Source organism: Xenopus tropicalis, chromosome 3 (assembly GCF_000004195.4).
Source record: "Xenopus tropicalis strain Nigerian chromosome 3, UCB_Xtro_10.0, whole genome shotgun sequence".
Taxonomy (NCBI): Eukaryota; Metazoa; Chordata; class Amphibia; order Anura; family Pipidae; genus Xenopus; species Xenopus tropicalis.
This window is the reverse complement of record NC_030679.2, coordinates 909088-926375: the sequence shown is the minus strand read 5'-3', so window position 1 is coordinate 926375 and position 17288 is coordinate 909088. Positions and strand designations below refer to the sequence as shown.

At 52.0% G+C, this 17288-nt stretch overlaps 1 protein-coding gene across 1 annotated transcript in view; it reads right to left on the bottom strand.

Moving 5' to 3' along the window:
• The window catches only part of pde3a (phosphodiesterase 3A), a 109964-nt gene that overhangs the window by 20978 nt on the left and 71698 nt on the right, over positions 1 to 17288 (bottom strand). Inside the window, exons 3-4 of the mRNA XM_031898094.1 lie at positions 1445 to 1726; positions 326 to 480 (exon numbers count right to left, since the gene is read on the bottom strand). Coding sequence (XP_031753954.1) covers positions 326 to 480; positions 1445 to 1726 — 437 coding nt within the window. The remainder of the gene's footprint in view (positions 1 to 325; positions 481 to 1444; positions 1727 to 17288) is intronic.

The following is a 17288-nucleotide window of genomic DNA, read 5'->3' as shown; positions in this document are numbered from 1 at the left end:
AGCAACCCCCACTGAGCCACTCCCACCCCTCACTGAGCCACTCCCACTGAGCCACCCTACCTCCACTGAGCCACCCCACCCCCCACTGAGCCACTCCCACTGAGCCACCCCACCCCCCCACTGAGCCACTCCAACTGAGCCACCCCACCCCCACTGACCAACCCCACTTCCTATCACCCCTATACCACTTGCACCACCTACCCACACCCCATAGTGCTGAATGCCCCTGTGTGTAACTCTCTGTAGCTTTTTGGTGCCCCCTGAACCCCCAGTGGGTCACACAGTTCCAGGCCCCGCCCACTGCGCCCTTTATCCCAGAAATCACCTTGATGAAGATGAGTCGAGGGGTTTGATGCTGCCACTGCGGTCCCTCCTCACCGGGGCAGGTTCCAGGGTGGGCAGCCCTGTGGCCGACGTCGTTGTTGTCCAGGTGGACGAGACTCTGCGCAACAGGCCGGTGGGAAGACTTTTCCGTAAGCGCTGAAAGCAGGGGGCGAGATTTCATGTCATCTGTAGGCGGGTACTGACTGGCATCTATGTGGCACTGACTGGCATATAAATGGCACTGACTGGCATCTAAGTGGCACTGACAGGCATCTATGTGGCACTGACTGGCATCTAAGTGGCACTGACTGGCATCTATGTGGCACTGACTGGCATCTATGTGGCACTGACTGGCATCTATGTGGCACTGACTGGCATCTATGTGGCACTGACTGGCATCTATGTGGCACTGACTGGGATCTATGTGGCACTGACTGGCATCTATGTGGCACTGACAGGCATCTATGTGGCACTGACTGGCATCTATGTGGCACTGACTGGCATCTATGTGGCACTGACTGGCATCTATGTGGCACTGACTGGGATCTATGTGGCACTGACTTGCATCTATGTGGCACTGACTGGCATCTATGTGGCACTGACTGGCATCTATGTGGCACTGACTGGCATCTATGTGGCACTGACAGGCATCTATGTGGCACTGACTTGCATCTATGTGGCACTGACAGGCATCTAAGTGGCACTGACTGGCATCTAAGTGGCACTGACTAGCATCTATGTGGCACTGACTGGCATCTAAGTGGCACTGACTGGCATCTATGTGGCACTGACAGGCATCTAAGTGGCACTGACTGGCATCTATGTGGCACTGACAGGGATCTAAGTGGCACTGACAGGCATCTAAGTGGCACTGACTGGCATCTATGTGGCACTCACTGGCATCTAATGGCACTTACTGGGATCTATGTGGCACTGACTGGCATCTAATGGCACTTACTGGGATCTATGTGGCACTGACTGGCATCTAATGGCACTTACTGGGATATAAATGGCACTGACTGGCATCTAATGGCACTTACGGGGATCTAACTGGCAGTGAGATAAGGTAATGCCAATACAGCACAAGGGAATCACTATGGCAGCTCGCGGTGCCACTTACCTTGGGGATCGTCAGCTTCTCTCCCCTTTCGGACCCCTCCTCGGAGTCGGAACAGGTGTAGGTGTCGTTGAAGGAGACCAGCGGGTTGGGGCGGGGCTTATGGATGGGCTGGAAGGTGAGTTGGGTGCTGAGCAGGTTACTGACGGCCCGTAGGGAGGTGCAGACGTGGGGGGGCAGGGAGGGGTCGGCCAGCAGGTCGGTGATTAACCCATGAGCTTCCCCCATCACAGCGATGTCTACAGTGATACTGGTACCGGAGGACTGGAAGAGACCAAAGGCAAATGATTAGGGGGGCAGAAATGCTTGGGGGTTCAATGTTGCACTTATTGCCCCTCTGTGACCCTGGGAAATCAATTTCTCAGCCCTAATAACAGGCCTTTGCCCCACATTGGGGCAGTGGGTCCCTCTGGGGCGTCGTTCTGCCCCCATTACATCTCACCCCCCCCCCCCCCACCCTGAGGAAATGGTGGCATGTCACTGACAGAGACAGTGGGCACTTAAAGGGTTAATAATGGAGCAATAAAAGTGCTGAATATGCAGGAGGCAGTGGGGTAATTAGCAAAAAACCTTTATCGCCCCCCCCCCCCATATCTGCCCCGCAGTTCCGGTCTGTGAGCTCTGGGGGTGTTGGTTCCATCCCAAGTTCAGCACCAGATGGTCCATTTCTCTGACTCCCCCCCCAGCTCCATAAATATCTCAGGGCCCCAACCTTCCTGCCAACACACAGCACCCCCCCCCCAACTCCAGCAAGTATCCCAGAATATGGGGTCAGTGACCCCCCCAAAAGGACCGCACTCAGCACAGATGCTGCAGAGATAATGAGAGGCTCCCAGGAGGCTGCTGGGGGGGGGCACAAAATTCCATTTCTGAGCTACAAATCCATGATTCTGGCACCTCCCCAAGTATCAACCCCCCCACCCACAATATATGGAATTCCAATGCCCGGTCCTATACATTCAGTAGCATAGGAGCCTCCCCCCAGTTTATAATAATGGTACAGGCTGAAAGTGAGCCTGCCCGGCAGGATAGGAGTCTCCCCCCGTTTATAATAATGGTACAGGCTGAAAGTGAGCCTGCCCTGCAGGATAGGAGTCTCCCCCCAGTTTATAATAATGGTACAGGCTGAAAGTGAGCCTGCCCAGCAGGATAGAGTCTCCCCCAGTTTATAATAATGGTACAGGAAAGTGAGCCTGCCAGCAGGATAGGAGTCTGCCCCCCATTTATAAATAATGGTACAGGCCGAAAGTGAGCCTGCCCAGCAGGATAGGAGTCTCCCCCCCGTATATAATAATGGTACATGGCTGAAAGTGAGCCTGCCCGGCAGGATAGGAGCTCCCCCATTTATAATAATGGTACAGGCTGAAAGTGAGCCTGCCCGGCAGGATAGGAGCCTCCCCGTTTATAATAATGGTACGCTGAAATGAGCCTGCCGCAGGATAGGAGTTCTCCCCCAGTTATAAAATGGTCAGTGCTGAAAGTGAAGCCTGCCGGCAGGATAGGAGTCTCCCCCCGTATATACATAATGGTACAGGCCGAAAGTGAGCCTGCCCGGCAGGATAGGAGCCTCCCCCTATATAATAATGGTACAGGCCGAAAGTGAGCCTGCCGGCGGATAGGAGTCTCCCGCCCGTTTATAATAATGGTAACAGGCTGAAAGTGAGCCTGGCCCGGCAGGAGGAGTTCTCCCCCAGTTTATAATAATGGTACAGACTGAAAGTGCTCCAGCAGGAATGGAGTCTCCCCCCAGTTTAAATAATGGTAAGGCTAAAAGTGAGCCTGCCCGAGGATAGGAGTCTCCCCACAGTTTATTAAATGAATGTACAGGCCGAAAGTGAGCCTGCCCAGCAGGATAGGTCTCCCCCCCAGTTTTATAATAATGGTACAGGCTGAAAGTGAGCCTGCCGGCAGATAGGAGCCTCCCCAGTTTATAATAATGGTACAGGCAAAATGAGCCTGCCCGGCAGGATAGGATCCCCCCCTGTTTATAATAATGGTACAGGCAGAAAGTGAGCCTGCCCGGCAGGATAGGAGCCTCCCCCAGTTATAATATGTACAGGCCGAAATGAGCTGCCCAGCAGGATAGGAGTCCCCCCAGTTTAATAAAATGGTAACAAGGACCTGAGAAGTGAGCCTTGCCGGCAGGATAGGAGTCTCCCCCGTTTATAATAAGGACAGGCTGAAAGTGAGCCGCTGCCTGCAGGATAGGAGTCTCCCCCGTTTAAATAATGGTACAGGCTGAAAGTGAGGCGCCCTGCAGGATAGGAGTCCCCCCCGTTTACAATAATGGTACAGGCTGAAAGTGAGCCTGCCTGCAGATAAAGGAGTCTCCCCCAGTTTATAATAAGGTACAGGCTGAAAGTGAGCCTGCCCTGGCAGGATAGGAGTCTCCCCCATTTATAATACTGGTACAGGCGAAAGGAGCTGCTGGCAGATAGTCCCCCCCTTTATATAATGGTACAGGCTGAAAGTGAGCCTGCCCTGCAGGATAGGAGTCTCCCCCCAGTTTATAATAATGGTACAGGCTGAAAGTGAGCCTGCCCGGCAGGATAGGAGTCTCCCCCCAGTTTATAATAATGGTACAGGCTGAAAGTGAGCCTGCCCGGCAGGATAGGAGTCTCCCCGTTTATAATAATGGTACACTGGCTGAAAGTGAGCCTGCGCCCGGCAGGATAGGAGTCTCCCCACTGATATAATAATGGTACACAGGCTGAGAGTGAGCCTGCCGCGGCAGGATAGGATGTCTCCCCCCCAGTTTATAATAATGGTACAGGCTGAAAGTGAGCCTGCCCGGCAGGATAGGAGTCTCCCCCCCGATTATAATAATGGTACAGGCCGAAAGTGAGCCTGCCCGGCAGGATAGGAGTCTCCCCCCAGTTTATAATAATGGTACAGGCCGAAAGTGAGCCTGCCCGGCAGGATAGGAGTCTCCCCCCAGTTTATAATAATGGTACAGGCCGAAAGTGAGCCTGCCCGGCAGGATAGGAGTCTCCCCCCAGTTTATAATAATGGTACAGGCTGAAAGTGAGCCTGCCCGGCAGGATAGGAGTCTCCCCCCCGATTATAATAATGGTACAGGCTGAAAGTGAGCCTGCCCGGCAGGATAGGAGTCTCCCCCCAGTTTATAATAATGGTACAGGCCGAAAGTGAGCCTGCCCAGCAGGATAGGAGTCTCCCCCCAGTTTATAAATAATGGTACAGGCTAAAAAGTGAGCCTGCCCGGCAGGATAGGAGCTCCCCCCCCGATTATAATAATGTACAGGCCGAAGTGAGCCTGCCCGCAGATAGGAAGTCTCCCCCCAGTTTATAATAATGGTACAGGCCGAAAGTGAGCCTGCCCGGCAGGATAGGAGTCTCCCCCCAGTTTATAATAATGGTACAGGCTGAAAGTGAGCCTGCCCAGCAGGATAGGAGTCTCCCCCCAGTTTATAATAATGGTACAGGCCGAAAGTGAGCCTGCCCGGCAGGATAGGAGTCTCCCCCCAGTTTATAATAATGGTACAGGCTGAAAGTGAGCCTGCCCGGCACTGATCTGGTTAAGGGGAAACTAAATGCACAGAAAGTAGTTTTGTGATGGGGGGGGGGGGGGGGTGAGGCCCCGGGGCCCCTTCCTTACATTCTGCCAGACTGTGTTTGTCCCAGGGGGAGATTTATGGCCCCCGGAGATGAGTGCGGCTGGAATTAGCTGTACATGATGTGAGATAAAGCAGCCGGATCTGCTCGTCCTCCTACAAACCCACCAGGGATATTGCCCCCCCCCCAGCGCCTCACTGGGCCCCAAACAGCCCATTGGTGCGTCAGCAAAGAGCCCGGGCCCCAGAGATAGAACAGGCGGCTGTTTCACAATCCTCTCTCCTGTCTGGCGCTGAATGGGTCAACCACACTTTCCCTGCTGGGTCCGGCAACGCGGAGTAATAGTCTGAGACAATTTGCAGTTGGTCTTCATTTTTTTCTAATTATTTTTAGTTATTATTTTGATTTTTGTTCAGCAGTTCTCCTGTTTCTGGTTGCTAGGGTCCAAGTTACCTTAGCAACCAGGGAGTGATTTAAACAAGAACCTGGTATATACACTAAATAGCTGACGACTTGAACAGAAAAATAAGAAATAAAATAAACTGGAGCCTTCGGCTGCCGGGGTCAGTGACCCCCATTTGAAAGCTGCAAAGAGGCAGAAAAAAATATAAAACAAAAATAATGACCAATTGAAAAGATGCTTAGAAATAGCCATTTTACAACATGTCAAAAGTTAACGTAGAGGTGAACCACCCCTTTAAGAGAGAGTGGGGGGCACGCTGTGACCCTTTCTGTGCCAGTCCGATCCAGCCCAACCCTCATGGCAACCCCCCACTGTGTGCCCCCCCAACTGTAGCCTTAGGGCACAATGCAAGTGTATAAAATGGGCACCAATCACCTTGTGGGAGCTAACCATGTGACTTGGAGCCACGCCCCCAGAGAATAGTTACGACAGCCCATCCTTGCTTTATGGCAGCGCCCAAGCAGCTCTAATGCTAATCAGGTTCAATTTACTTTAAAGGCTCCACGCCCGACCCAAAGGGAAACCACATAAAGAGGAACATGAGGATCAAAGAGCCGGACCAGATCCTCTTCCCAAACGTCCAGACCTGATTCATCTTCTCATATAATGTGGGGCGGGGGGGACCTTAGAGTTACATCACTAGGGCCCCCAAGTGTCTGCATTTGCCCAGTTTTAGCCAAGTCTGGAGCAGGACCAATTGGGGCAGAGCAGGGGCCCCTGCTCTGCCACTAATATACCACGTAGGGGCCCCTGCTCTGCCACTAATATAACATGTAGGGGCCCCTGCTCTGCCACTAATATACCACGTAGGGGCCCCTGCCCTGCCACTAATATAACATGTAGGGGCCCCTGCTCTGCCACTAATATACCACGTAGGGGCCCCTGCCCTGCCACTAATATAACATGTAGGGGCCCCTGCTCTGCCACTAATATAACATGTAGGGGCCCCTGCTCTGCCACTAATATAACACGTAGGGGCCCCTGCCCTGCCACTAATATAACATGTAGGGGCCCCTGCCCTGCCACTAATATAACATGTAGGGGCCCCTGCTCTGGCCAGCTAATAATAACACGTAGGGGCGCCCCTGCCCTGCCTAACTAATATACATGTAGGGGCCCTGCTCTGCGCACTAAAATATGAACACGTAGGGGCCCCTGCTCTGCCACTAATATAACATGTAAGGGGCCCCTGACTAATATAACACGTAGGGGCCCCTGCTCTGCCACTAATATCACACTAGGGGCCCTTGCTCTGCACTAATTAACATGTAGGGGCCCCTGCTCTGCCACTAATATAACACGGTAGCAGATGTTAAGGGGCCCCTGCTCCGCCCCAATTGGTCCTGCTCCGGACTAGGCTAAAACTGGGCAAATGCAGACACTTGGGGCCCCTACGTGTTATATTAGTGGCAGAGCAGGGGCCCCCTACGTGTTATATTAGTGGCAGAGCAAGGGGCCCCACATGTTATATTAGTGGCAGGGCAAGGGGCCCCTACGTGTATATTAGTGAGCAGAGCAGCGGCCCCTATGTGTTATATATAGTGGCAGAGCAGGGGTCCCTACATGTTATATTAGTGGCAGGAAGCGGGGCCCCTACCATGTTTATATTAGTGGCAGGGGCAAGGGGCCCTAACGTGGTATATTTAGTGGGCAGGGCAGGGGCCCCTACGGGTATATTAGTGGCAGAGCAGGGGCCCCTACGTGTTATATTAGTGGCAGAGCAGGGGCCCCTACGTGTTATATTAGTGGCAGAGCAGGGGCCCCTACGTGTTATATTAGTGGCAGAGCAGGGGCCCCTACGTGTTATATTAGTGGCAGGGCAGGGGCCCCTACGTGTTATATAGTGGCCAGGGGCCCCTACGTGTTATTTAGTGGCAGAGCAAGGGCCGCCTACGTGTTATATTGTGGGCAGGCAGGGGCCCCTACGGTTATATTAGTGGCAGAGCAAGGGCCCCTACGTGTTAATATTAGTGGCAGAGCAGGGCCCCTACGTGTTATATTAGTGGCAGAGCAAGGGCCCTACGTGTTATAATTAGTGCAGAGCAGGGGCCCCTACGTGTTTATATTAGTGCAGGAGCAAGGGCCCTACGTGTTATATTAGTGGCAGAGCAGGGGTTATATTAGGGCAGAGCAGGGGCCCCTACGTGTTATATTAGTGGCAGAGCAAAGGGCCCCTACGTGTTTATATTGTGGCAGAGCAAGGGCCCCTACGTGTTATATTAGTGGCAGAGCAAGGGCCCCTACGTGGTTATATTAGTGGCAGAGCAGGGGCCTACGTGTTTATATTAGTGGCAGAGAGGGCCCGCTACGTGGTTATAATTAAGTGCAGAGCAGGGGCCCCTACGTGTTTATATTAGTGGCAGAGCAGGGGCCCGCTAACGTGTTATATTAGTGGCAGAGCAGGGGCCCCTACGTGTTATATTAGTGGCAGAGCAGGGGCCCCTACGTGTTATATTAGTGGCAGAGCAGGGGCCCCTACGTGTTATATTAGTGGCAGAGCAGGGGCCCCTACGTGTTATATTAGTGGCAGAGCAGGGGCCCCTACGTGTTATATTAGTGGCAGAGCAGGGGCCCCTACGTGTTATATTAGTGGCAGAGCAGGGGCCGCCTAACGTGTTATATTAGTGGCAGAGCATGGGGCCCCTACGTGTTATATGTGGCAGAGCAGGGGCCCCTAAACTGGGTTAATATTGTGGGCAGAGCAGGGGCCCTATCGTGTTATATTAGTGGCAGAGCAGGGGCCCCTACGTGTTATATTTAGTGGCTAGAGCAGGGCCCCTACGTGTTATATTAGTGGCAGAGCAGGGCCGGCTACGTGTTATATTAGTGGGCAGAGCAGGGGCCCTACGTGTTATATTAGTGGCCAGAGCAAGGGGCCCCTACTGTTATATTAGTGGCAAAGCAGGGCCCCTACGTGTTATATTAGTGGCAGAGCAGGGGCCCCTACGTGTTATATTAGTGGCAGAGCAGGGGCCCCTACATGTTATATTAGTGGCAGAGCAGGGGCCCCTACGTGTTATATTAGTGGCAGAGCAGGGGCCCCTACGTATTATATTAGTGGCAGAGCAGGGGCCCCTACGTGTTATATTAGTGGCAGAGCAGGGGCCCCTACGTGTTATATTAGTGGCAGAGCAGGGGCCCTTACATGTGATGTTAGTGCCGGCAGTGCATGTCTTCTGCCACCAGATGGAGCTCTTACACCTTGTAATGAGGCCCAGGCGAGACTGTGACTATAAGGGGGGGGCAACGCTCACTCACTTACAGGGGCCGCAGGGTGATATGGGAGTCACAGTATTTAGCTGGGAACATTATATTGAAATTCTCATTTTCCCATAAAAGAAACTCCCTGTTAACTTATAGGGGACTTGCCCCCGGCTACTGAATGTGATACTAATATGAGACCCCCCCTGCCCCCCAGTCTTCCAGATCCAATAACCCCCTCAAAGGGGAATTCTAATGCCACTTACTGACACAACTTGTTTATTGGCCTATTGAGTGTAGCAAGTAGGAAATATATCTCCAACAGTGTGAACTGTATAATATATAGGCACAGATATACCCCCATCTTTCCCCCCCCCCCCCCACTTGTCACAGTGTACCCCGCATATCATATATGCACATAATGTAAACTGTATAATATTATAGGCACAGATATACTCCCCCATCTTTCCCCCCCCCCCACTGTCACAGTGTAACCCCCATATCATATATGCACATAATGTAACTGTATAATATATAGGCACAGATATACCCCCATCTTTCCCCCCCCCCCACTGTCACAGTGTAAACCCCCATATCATATATGCACCATAATGTAACTGTATAATATATAGGCACAGATTATACCCCCATCTTCCCCCAGCCCCCCCCCCCCACTGTCACAGTGTAACCCCATATCATATATGCACATAATGTAACTGTATAATATATAGGCACAGATATACCCCCATCTTTCCCCCCCCCCCCCACTGTCACAGTGTAACCCCCATATCATATATGCACATAATGTAACTGTATAATATATAGGCACAGATATACCCCCCCATCTTTCCCTCCAGCCCCCCCCCCCCCACTGTCATCAGTGTAACCCCATATCATATATGCACATAATGTAACTGTATAATATATAGGCACAGATATACCCCCCATCTTTCCCCCAGCCCCCCCCCCCACTGTCACAGTGTAACCCCCCATATCATATATGCACATAATGTAACTGTATAATATATAGGCACAGATATACCCCCCCATCTTTCCCCCAGCCCCCCCGCCCACTGTCACAGTGTAACCCCCATATCATATATGCACATAATGTAACTGTATAATATATAGCACAGATATACCCCCCATCTTTCCCCCCCCCCACTGTCAACAGTGTAACCCCCATATCATATATGCACATAATGTAACTGTATAATATATAGGCACAGATATACCCCCCCATCTTTCCCCCCAGCCCCCCCCCCACTGTCACAGTGTTAACCCCCATATCATATATGCACATAATGTAACTGTATAATATATAGGCACAGATATACCCCCCATCTTTCCCCCAGCCCCCCCCCACTGTCACAGTGTAACCCCCATATCATATATGCACATAATGTAACTGTATAATATATAGGCACAGATATACCCCCCATCTTTCCCCCAGCCCCCCCCCCCCCCCCACTGTCACAGTGTAACCCCCATATCATAATATGCACATAATGTAACTGTATAATATATAGGCACAGATATACCCCCCATCTTTCCCCCCCCCCACTGTCACAGTGTAACCCCCATATCATATATGCACATAATGTAACTGTATAATATATAGGCACAGATATACCCCCCATCTTTCCCCCAGCGCCCCCCCCCCCCCCCCACTGTCCACAGTGTAACCCCCATATCATATATGCACATAATGTAACTGTATAATATATAGGCACAGATATACCCCCCATCTTTCCCCCAGCCCCCCCCCCCCCCCACTGTCACAGTGTAACCCCCATATCATATATGCACATAATGTAACTGTATAATATATAGGCACAGATATACCCCCCATCTTTCCCCAGCCCCCCCCCCCCCCCACTGTCACAGTGTAACCCCCATATCATATATGCACATAATGTAACTGTATAATATATAGGCACAGATATACCCCCCATCTTTCCCCCAGCCCCCCCCCCCCCCCCCCACTGTCACAGTGTAACCCCCATATCATATATGCACATAATGTAACTGTATAATATATAGGCACAGATATACCCCCCATCTTTCCCCCAGCCCCCCCCCCCCACTGTCACAGTGTAACCCCATATCATATATGCACATAATGTAACTGTATAATATATAGGCACAGATATACCCCCCATCTTTCCCCCAGCCCCCCCCACTGTCACAGTGTAACCCCCATATCATATATGCACATAATGTAACTGTATAATATATAGGCACAGATATAACCCCCCATCTTTCCCCCCCCCCACTGTCACAGTGTAACCCCCATATCATATATGCACATAATGTAACTGTATAATATATTAGGCACAGATATACCCCCCATCTTCCCCCCCCCCCCACTGTCACAGTGTAACCCCATATCATATTGCAACATAATGTAACTGTTTTAATATATAGGCACAGAATATCCCCCCTTTTTTTCCCCCAGCCCCCCCCACACTTGGTCACAGTGGTAACCCCCATATAATGCCCCACATTTATGTATAAATATATAAGCAAGATATAAACCCATCCTTTCCCCCCCCCCCACGGTCAACAGTGTACCCATATTCATATATGCCCCATAATGTAATTTGTAATATTTTAAGGGCCACAGAATACCCCCCATTTTTTCCCCCCCCTTTGTCACAGTGTAACCCCAATAATCATATATGGCAAACATAATGTAACTGTCTAAATATATAGGCACAGATATACCCCCCATCTTTCCCCCCCCCCAAACTGTGCACAGTGTAAAACCCCCATATCATATATGCACATAATGTAACTGTATAATATATAGGGCACAGATATACCCATTTCCCCAGCCCCCCCCCACTGTCACAGTGTAACCCCCATATCATATATGCACATAATGTAACTGTATAATATATAGGGGGGGGGCGGTTCTGATGGTACCAGTGACCCAGCATGGCACGTCGGGCCCCGGCCCAGTAGGAAGCGGCTGGAAATGCAAATGAGGGGCCACGTGGGCTCGTTAATAAAAGCCGCCTGTCTGGTCGGGGCAGTGGGACCATCTGGCAGTTGCGCTGACGTCAGAAACGCAGGAAAACAAGGAAAAAGTTTGCAGATTTTGCTCAGGGACAAAAAACGCTTTTTGTGGGAATTTCACTCTCAGTGGGGCCCTCCCCCCCCATTCAGGAGTCGCTTCCACTTCATCCACGGCTACAAATTCTACTGAATCCTCTCCCTTTAACCCCTTCTATTCTAACGAGAGCTCTGATTATTATTGATATCACTAATTACCTTCCCACTGAGAAGCCCCCCGATAATGAGTTGCTCAAAGTCTGGAGTAGAATTCTATGTTATTGTGCTTTACTATGAGTGTATACTTGCCCTTTAAATTTGGAATCTGGGGCCAGAGATTTGGGATGAGTACTTGTGCCCTGGGTACCCCTGGAACTATAGCGGGGTGACTGTTACCCCAATGTTTCTATATATCTGTAACCTTGTTATGGGCTAAGGGGGCCCAGCCTGAAGGCCACTTAGGGGGGGATTTGGGGTGAGTGCTTATTTGTGCCCTGGGTACCCCTGGAACTATAGCGGGGTGACTGTTACCCCAATGTTTCTATATATCTGTAACCTTGTTATGGGCTAAGGGGCCCAGCCTGAAGGCCAGTTAGGGGGGATTTGGGGTGCTTATTTGTGCCCTGGGTACCCCTGGAACTATAGCGGGGTGACTGTTACCCCAATGTTTCTATATATCTGTAACCTTGTTATGGGCTAAGGGGGCCCAGCCTGAAGGCCAGTTAGGGGGGGATTTGGGGTGAGTGCTTATTTGTGCCCTGGGTACCCCTGGAACTATAGCGGGGTGACTGTTAACCCCAATGTTTCTATATATCTGTAACCTTGTTATGGGCTAAGGGGGCCCAGCCTGAAGGCCAGTTAGGGGGGGATTTGGGGTGAGTGCTTATTTGTGCCCTGGGTACCCCTGGAACTATAGCGGGGTGACTGTTACCCCAATGTTTCTATATATCTGTAACCTTGTTATGGGCTAAGGGGGCCCAGCCTGAAGGCCAGTTAGGGGGGGATTTGGGGTGAGTGCTTATTTGTGCCCTGGGTACCCCTGGAACTATAGCGGGGTGACTGTTACCCCAATGTTTCTATATATCTGTAACCTTGTTATGGGCTAAGGGGGCCCAGCCTGAAGGCCAGTTAGGGGGGGATTTGGGGTGAGTGCTTATTTGTGCCCTGGGTACCCCTGGAACTATAGCAGGGTGACTGTTACCCCAATGTTTCTATATATCTGTAACCTTGTTATGGGCTAAGGGGGCCCAGCCTGAAGGCCAGTTAGGGGGGATTTGGGTGAGTGCTTATTTGTGCCCTGGGTACCCCTGGAACTATAGTGGGGTGACTGTTACCCCAATGTTTCTATATATCTGTAACCTTGTTATGGGCTAAGGGGGCCCAGCCTGAAGGCCAGTTAGGGGGGGATTTGGGGTGAGTGCTTATTTGTGCCCTGGGTACCCCTGGAACTATAGCGGGGTGACTGTTACCCCAATGTTTCTATATATCTGTAACCTTGTTATGGGCTAAGGGGGCCCAGCCTGAAGGCCAGTTAGGGGGGGATTTGGGGTGAGTGCTTATTTGTGCCCTGGGTACCCCTGGAACTATAGCGGGGTGACTGTTACCCCAATGTTTCTATATATCTGTAACCTTGTTATGGGCTAAGGGGGCCCAGCCTGAAGGCCAGTTAGGGGGGGATTTGGGGTGAGTGCTTATTTGTGCCCTGGGTACCCCTGGAACTATAGCGGGGTGACTGTTACCCCAATGTTTCTATATATCTGTAACCTTGTTATGGGCTAAGGGGGCCCAGCCTGAAGGCCAGTTAGGGGGGATTTGGGGTGAGTGCTTATTTGTGCCCTGGGTACCCCTGGAACTATAGCGGGGTGACTGTTACCCCAATGTGTCTATATATCTGTAACCTTGTTATGGGCTAAGGGGGCCCAGCCTGAAGGCCAGTTAGGGGGGATTTGGGGTGAGTGCTTATTTGTGCCCTGGGTACCCCTGGAACTATAGCGGGGTGACTGTTACCCCAATGTTTCTATATAGCTGGGGGTACAGCTCCCCCAGTAGGGTGATAAATGCCTTGGGGGTGACTATAACCCCATTGCACTTTCCCATAAAGCGATTTCTTTGCACTCAGATCGGGGGGGGGAATCTCCCCGAATCCACAGCAAGAGGCGTGGCCTTCCCTCCAGGCTCTAATTAATTAAGCGCAGATGTCCTTCTGTAACGAGTAATCTAATGAGATCCATAAAACCCACGTGTAAGTGCGTATTTTGGTAACCCCCCCAAGCAGTCCAGGAACATACGGCTCTGGATGGAGGGCCACCCCCTGTAACCTCTAGTAAGGATCTGCCTGGAAGGGATTAGCCCTGAATCACTGGTCAATGAATGAAGGATAATCCTGAGCGACTACCAGCTGTTCCCCTGGGGTGGAACAATCTGCTGCCGATTAATTGGGATCCTGCAGAACCTGTTCCATTTAATAACCGAGAACATCAGTCCAATAACCTGCTCCTTCCCAGAGGCTACTATCCCCCCCCTGCTACTATAGGCACCATCTCTCCCTACTATACCTGCTATCCCACAGCCCCAGTCTCTTCCCAGAGGCTATTATCCCCCCACTGCTACTATAGGCACCATCTCTCCCTACTATACTGCTATCCACAGCCCAGTCCTTCCCAGAGGCTATTATCCCCCCACTGCTACTATAGGCACCATCTCTCCCTACTATACCTGCTATCCCACAGCCCCAGTCCCTTCCCAGAGGCTATTATCCCCCCACTGCTACTATAGGCACCATCTCTCCCTACTATTACCTGCTATCCACAGCCCCCAGTCCCTTCCAGAGGCTATATCCCCCCACTGCTACTATAGGCACCATCTCTCCCTACTATACCTGCTATCCCACAGCCCCCAGTCCCTTCCCAGAGGCTATTATCCCCCCACTGCTACTATAGGCACCATCTCTCCCTACTATACCTGCTATCCCACAGCCCAGTCCCTTCCCAGAGGCTATTATCCCCCCACTGCTACTATAGGCACCATCTCTCCCTACTATACCTGCTATCCCACAGCCCCAGTCCTTCCCAGAGGCTATTATCCCCCACTGCTACTATAGGCACCATCTCTCCCTACTATACCTGCTATCCCACAGCCCAGTCCTTCCCAGAGGCTATTATCCCACTGCTACTATAGGCACCATCTCTCCCTACTATACCTGCTATCCCACAGCCCCAGTCCCTTCCCAGAGGCTATTATCCCCCCACTGCTACTATAGGCACCATCTCTCCTACTATACCTGCTATCCCACAGCCCAGTCCTTCCAGAGGCTATTATCCCCCCCACTGCTACTATAGGCACCTCTCTCCCTACTATACCTGCTATCCCACAGCCCCAGTCCCTTCCCAGAGGCTATTATCCCCCCACTGCTACTATAGGCACCATCTCTCCCTACTATACCTGCTATCCCCACAGCCCCAGTCCCTTCCCAGAGGCTATTATCCCCCCCCACTGCTACTATAGGCACCATCTCTCCCTACTATACCTGCTATCCCACAGCCCCAGTCCCTTCCCAGAGGCTATTATCCCCCCCCACTGCTACTATAGGCACCATCTCTCCCTACTATACCTGCTATCCCACAGCCCCCCAGTCCCTTCCCAGAGGCTATTATCCCCCCCACTGCTACTATAGGCACCATCTCTCCCTACTATACCTGCTATCCCACAGCCCCCAGTCCCTTCCCAGAGGCTATTATCCCCCCACTGCTACTATAGGCACCATCTCTCCCTACTATACCTGCTATCCACAGCCCCAGTCCCTTCCAGAGGCTATTATCCCCCCCACTGCTACTATAGGCACCATCTCTCCCTACTATTACCTGCTATCCCACAGCCCCAGTCCCTTCCCAGAGGCTATTATCCCCCCCACTGCTACTATAGGCACCATCTCTCCCTACTATACCTGCTATCCCACAGCCCCAGTCCCTTCCCAGAGGCTATTATCCCCCACTGCTACTATAGGCACGATCTCTCCCTACTTACCTGCTATCCCCACAGCCCCAGTCCCTTCCCAGAGGCTATTATCCCCCCACTGCTACTATAGGCACCATCTCTCCCTACTATACCTGCATCCCACAGCCCCAGTCCCTTCCCCAGAGGCTATTATCCCCCCCACTGCTACTATAGGCACCATCTCTCCCTACTATACCTGCTATCCCACAGCCCCAGTCCCTTCCCAGAGGCTATTATCCCCCCCACTGCTACTATAGCACCATCTCTCCCTACTATACCTGCTATCCCACAGCCCCCAGTCCCCTTCCCAGAGGCTATTATCCCCCCCCACTGCTACTAATAGCACCATCTCTCCCTACTATACCTGCTATCCACAGCCCCAGTCCCTTCCCAGAGGCTATTATCCCCCCCACTGCTACTATAGGCACCAATCTCTCCCTACTATACCTGCTATCCCACAGCCCAGTCCCTTCCCAGAGGCTATTATCCCGCCCACTGCTACTATAGGCACCATCTCTCCCTACTATACCTGCTACTCCCACAGCCCCAGTCCCTTCCCAGAGGCTATTATCCCCCCACTGCTACTATAGGCACCATCTCTCCCTACTATACCTGCTATCTCACAGCCCCAGTCCCTTCCCAGAGGCTATTATCCCCCCACTGCTACTATAGGCACCTTCTCTCCCTACTATACCTGCTATCCCACAGCCCCAGTCCCTTCCCAGAGGCTATTATCCCCCCACTGCTACTATAGCCACCATCTCTCCCTACTATACCTGCTATCCCACAGCCCCAGTCCCTTCCCAGAGGCTATTATCCCCCCACTGCTACTATAGGCACCATCTCTCCCTACTATACCTGCTATCCCACAGCCCCAGTCCCTTCCCAGAGGCTATTATCCCACTGCTACTATAGGCACCATCTCTCCCTACTATACCTGCTATCCCCAGCCCCAGTCCCTTCCCAGAGGCTATTATCCCCCACTGCTACTATAGGGCCACCATCTCTCCCTACTATACCTGCTATCCCACAGCCCCAGTCCCTTCCCAGAGGCTATTATCCCCCCACTGCTACTATAGGCCACCATCTCTCCCTACTATACCTGCTATCCCACAGCCCCAGTCCCTTCCCAGAGGCTATTATCCCCCCACTGCTACTATAGGCACCTTCTCTCCCTACTATACCTGCTATCCCACAGCCCCAGTCCCTTCCCAGAGGCTATTATCCCCCCACTGCTACTATAGGCACCATCTCTCCCTACTATACCTGCTATCCCACAGCCCCAGTCCCTTCCCCAGAGGCTATTATCCCCCACTGCTACTATTAGGCACCATCTCTCCCTACTATACCTGCTATCCCACAGCCCCAGTCCCTTCCCAGAGGCTATTATCCCACTGCTACTATAGGCACCATCTCTCCCTACTATACCTGCTATCCCACAGCCCCCAGTCCCTTCCCAGAGGCTATTATCCCCCCACTGCTACTATAGGCACCATCTCTCCCTACTATACGCTGCTATCCCACAGCCCCAGTCCCTTCCCAGAGGCTATTATCCCACTG